Source organism: Trichosurus vulpecula, chromosome 8, assembly GCF_011100635.1.
Source record: "Trichosurus vulpecula isolate mTriVul1 chromosome 8, mTriVul1.pri, whole genome shotgun sequence".
In the NCBI taxonomy this organism is placed as follows: domain Eukaryota; kingdom Metazoa; phylum Chordata; class Mammalia; order Diprotodontia; family Phalangeridae; genus Trichosurus; species Trichosurus vulpecula.
Window position 1 is genome coordinate 265976263 of NC_050580.1, and position 4544 is coordinate 265980806.

At 39.8% G+C, this 4544-nt stretch overlaps 1 protein-coding gene across 2 annotated transcripts; it reads left to right on the forward strand.

Annotated features, from left to right (window-relative positions):
* Positions 1-1281: 1281 nt before the first annotated feature.
* Positions 1282-1905, forward strand: LOC118829212 (60S ribosomal protein L10-like). Of its 2 annotated transcripts, XM_036736192.1 has the most exons (2): positions 1282-1390; positions 1472-1905. In XM_036736192.1, the coding sequence occupies exons 1-2, from the start codon at positions 1282-1284 to the stop codon at positions 1903-1905; spliced, it is 543 nt and encodes a 180-aa protein (XP_036592087.1). The 2 variants fall into 2 exon arrangements, with proteins under 2 accessions (XP_036592087.1, XP_036592086.1); XM_036736191.1 differs by having other exon boundaries at positions 1282-1905.
* The last annotated feature ends 2639 nt before the right edge of the window (positions 1906-4544 follow it).

Genomic DNA, 4544 nt, shown 5'->3' on the forward strand with positions numbered 1-4544 from the left:
TTAGTAAAGTTGAACTGTTTTGTTTACATTCCTACATGGAAAGATGATGTGTGTAATTCATGAGCCCTTTCTCAGTATTATGGTAGTTGAAGGGAATATATATATATATAGACAGAGGGCACAGGGTGAGTTGAATATGAAGGGATGATATCTAAAAAATAAAATAAAATTAAGGGGTGAGAGAGGAATATATTGAGAGAGGGAGAAATAGAATGGCGTAAATTATCTCACATAAAAGTGGCAAGAAAAAGCAGTTCCATTGGAAGGGAAGAGGAGACAGGTGAGGGGGAATAAGTGAATCTTGCTCTCATCAGATTTGACCTGAGGAGGGAATAACATACACAGTCAATTGGGTATCTTACCCTACAGGAAAGTAGGGGGAAGGGGCTAAAAAGTGGGGATGATAGAAGGGAGGGCAGTTATGGGGAGGTAATCAAAAGCAAACACTTTTGAAAAGAGACAGGATCAAGGGAGAAAACTGAATAAAGGGGGACAGGATAGGATGGAGGGAAATATAGTCTTTCACAAGCTAAGTATTGTAGAAGTGTTTTAGATAATGATACATGTGTGGCCTATGTTGAATTGCTTGACTTCTTAGGGAGGGTGGGTGAGAAGGGAAGAGGGGAGAGAATTTGGAACTCAAAGCTTTAAAATCAGATGCTCAAAAGAAAAAGTTGTTTTTGCATGCAACTGAGAAATAAGATATATAGGGAATGGGACATAGAAATCTATCCTGCCCTACAAGAAATTAAGGGGAAAGGGGATGGTGGGGGGAGTGGGGTGACAGAAGGGAAGGCTGACTGGAGAACTGGGTAATCAGAATATATGCCATCTTGGAGTTGGGAGGAGGGTAGAAATGGGGAGAAAATTTGTAACTCAAAATCTTGTGGAAATCAATGTTGAAAACTAAAATATTAAATAAATAAAAAATATATATTATTTGTTATATGAGATGGTCTCTTGAAGTAATTCTGGTGATGTAAAAAAAAAACCAATACATAGAAATAATTTTATTGTTTTTAAAGAATTTCTGCCAATGGCTCCAAACCTTTATCAATCACCTTTGGTTTTTATGATTTCCATAACCCCTGTTCAACATGAAAGTAAACTAACCCCTTTCCCTGTGGTGAGGTGAGTGTGTCTGCTGGTGTGGCTACTCACTCAGTGTTTCTGCTGCGGCCCAGCCCTGTGGTCCGGTCCCGGCCCTGACCCAGACCCCGACAGACGGCCTTGTTTCCCTTCTCTCCTTGCAGACACCCAGTCCGTGCCGGCGCCGGCACCATGGGCCGTCGTCCCGCCCGCTGTTATAGGTACTGTAAAAATAAGCCGTACCCAAAGTCCCGTTTCTGCAGTGGAGTTCCTGATGCCAAGATACGAATCTTTGATCTTGGTAGAAAGAAAGCAAAAGTGGATGAATTTCCATTGTGTGGTCACATGGTGTCAGATGAATATGAACAGCTGTCATCGGAAGCCTTAGAGGCCGCTCGGATCTGTGCCAACAAGTACTTGGTGAAGAGTTGTGGCAAGGATGGCTTTCATATTCGTGTGCGGCTACATCCATTTCATGTCATCCGCATCAATAAGATGTTGTCATGTGCTGGGGCTGATAGGCTCCAGACTGGCATGCAGGGAGCTTTTGGGAAGCCCCAGGGCACTGTAGCCCGTGTACACATTGGCCAAGTTATCATGGCAATTCGAACCAAGGTTCAGAATAAAGAACATGTGATTGAAGCTTTGCGGAGAGCCAAGTTCAAGTTCCCTGGCCGCCAGAAGATCCACATCTCCAAGAAATGGGGTTTCACCAAGTTCAGTGCTGATGAATTTGAGGATATGATAGCTGAGAAGCGACTCATTCCTCATGGCTGTGGGGTTAAGTACATCCCCAGCCGGGGGCCCCTTGGATAAATGGTGGGCACTCCACTCCTGAGGGGTGTGTGTCCTGTGATGTCTACCTTTTCACAGGCATAAATAAACTAGATACTGCTAAAAAAAAAAGTAAACTAAATTCTAGACTTTATCATGCATAAGCACATACAAAATTCAAAATAGAGATAAGGCATGGACTTGTGATTTCATTGGTATAAGGAACTCTCTACCAGCATGGGTCATATTTCAGAAGAAATGAAAGCTTTCAATAGTCATAAAAATGCTCTAAATCATTAAAAACTGGAGAAATGACAATTAAAACAATTCTAAGGTACCACCTACCTCACACCTATCAGATTGGCTAACATGACAGAAAAGGAAAACAACAAATGCTGGAGGGGATATGGAAAAACAGGCACACTAATGAACTCCTGGTAGAGTTGTGAATTGATCTAACCATTCTGAAGAATAATTTGGAATAATGCCCAAAAGGGCTACAAAACTGTGCATACCCTTTGACCCAGCAATAGCATAATTAGTCTGTATCCCAAAGAGATCAAAGAAAAAGGGAAAGGATCTACATGTACAAAAACATTTATGGCAGTTCTTTTTCTGGTGGCAAAGAATTGGGAATCAAGGGGATGTGCATCAGGTGGGGGAATGGCTGAATAAGTTGTGGTATATGACTGTGATGGAATACTGTTGTGCTATGAGAAATGACAAGGAGGATGGATTCTGAAAAATCTAGGAGAACTAAAATGAACTGATACAAAATAAAGTGTACAAACCAGGAGAAAAGCACATACAGTAAGAGCAATATTTAATCATGATAAACCGTAAAAGTCTTTGCTAGTCTGATCAATACAATAACCCAAGAAAAATAAAGGACTCATAAAGAAAAATGCTATCCACCACCAGAGAGAGAATTGATGAACCTGAGGGCAAAATGAAGCATATTGTTTTTCAGCTTCTCTGTTTTTCTTGCTTTTTTTGCAACATTGCTAATATGGAAATGTTTTACATGACTTCACATGTATAATGAGTACCATGCTGCTTGACTTCTCAATGAGTGGGGGTGGGGCTAGAGGGAGAATTTTGAACACTCAAATATGGAATTCTCAAAAAAAATTTTAAATGAATGTTCAAAACGTTTATAAAAAGCAATGCAGGTCAGCAACTTCTCTGCAATTTCTGGCGTCAGGCATTTACTGGCTGTGTGATTCTGCGCCAGTCACTTAACTGATGTTTGCCTCAGTTTCTCCAACCATAAAACGGGCATAGTAACAGCACTTATTTCACAGGATTAAATGAGAGATTTATGAAGCTCTTAGCACAGCGCTTTGTAAATAGCAGGTGCTATATAAGTGTTTGTTCCATTCCTTTCCCCCCAGAGTTGCCTAGAGTAGCGAGAAGTGGAGAGGCTTGTCCAGGCTTACATAGCCAATATGCGCCAGAGGCAACATTTGAACCCAGGGCTTTGTGTATGAGCCCAGCTCTCTATTAAGCCATGTGCATTATTTCTTAAGAAACGGAATTAAAAAAAGATTAATTTTTCATAAAGAAAACTTCATTTGGTACATAAGTGTCACGTAATAGCTATTCCTAATAGTAGCATAAAGTTAAATGTTTTTCAGAATAACAGTCAAATTCATTAGGTGAAACCCATGATTCTATTTTTTATTAATGAACACTTGCATCCTGGGGAGTATTTTTGCCATTCTAAATTCAAATTTGTTTTTATTTTCAGTTCCAAATTGTCTCCCTCCTCACTCTCCCTTGCCCACCCATTGAAAAGGCAAGGAAAACAAAATTCATTCAAATACATATAGTTATACGAAACAAATTTCTGCATTAGTCATGTTTCCCAAAAATGCAAGAAAAATAAAGATAAGAAAATATGCTTCAAATTGCACTCTGAATCTATCTGGAGTATGTTACTACGAATCGTCACCAATTCATCACCAGTCCTTTGGAATTATGGTTGGTCATTGTGTCAGTCAAAGTTACTAAGCCCTTATCATTATAACATCGCTGTTACTGTATAAATTGTTCTCTTGGTTCTCCTTACTTCACTTTACATCAGTTCATAGAAGTCTTCCCAGGTTTTTCTGAAACCACCCCTTTCATCATTTATTATAGCACGATGGTATTCTATCACATTAATATTTGGAAAGAGAATTTTACAAGTAACATTCAGCTTCCAGTTTGTTTGTAGCTTGAGATTTGATTGAGAAGAGGCCTGAGAATATTGATTCACAGAGATAAACAGTTATAAACAGAATTAGAGCCTTGCAAGCATGTTTATTAAAAACAGAGGCTGCTTCTCTGAAATTTTCTCACTTCTGTGCCTGGCTATTGTGGAAATCGGTTAGTTCATTTCACACTGGGTGGTTGTTGCTGGATTTTTCCTAGTTCTGCACAAAAATCTCGAAGCACAAGAGCCATTCATGGTTTAATCCCAACTACTAAATATTATTCACTGAAGTTTTGATCTGCTCCATTTCCAACCTAGATGAGTTCACTCTTCTTTAGATAGCTTAATCTGGCACCAGACTCAGTATGGACACCCAAGGGGCTTTAACCCTATTCCCCTCAGTACTCTTAAATTCAAACAATTCACTGCGCCCAGTTCCCCCATAGGAGGGATTGACTATATGTGTGTTCCACCACACCCAGTA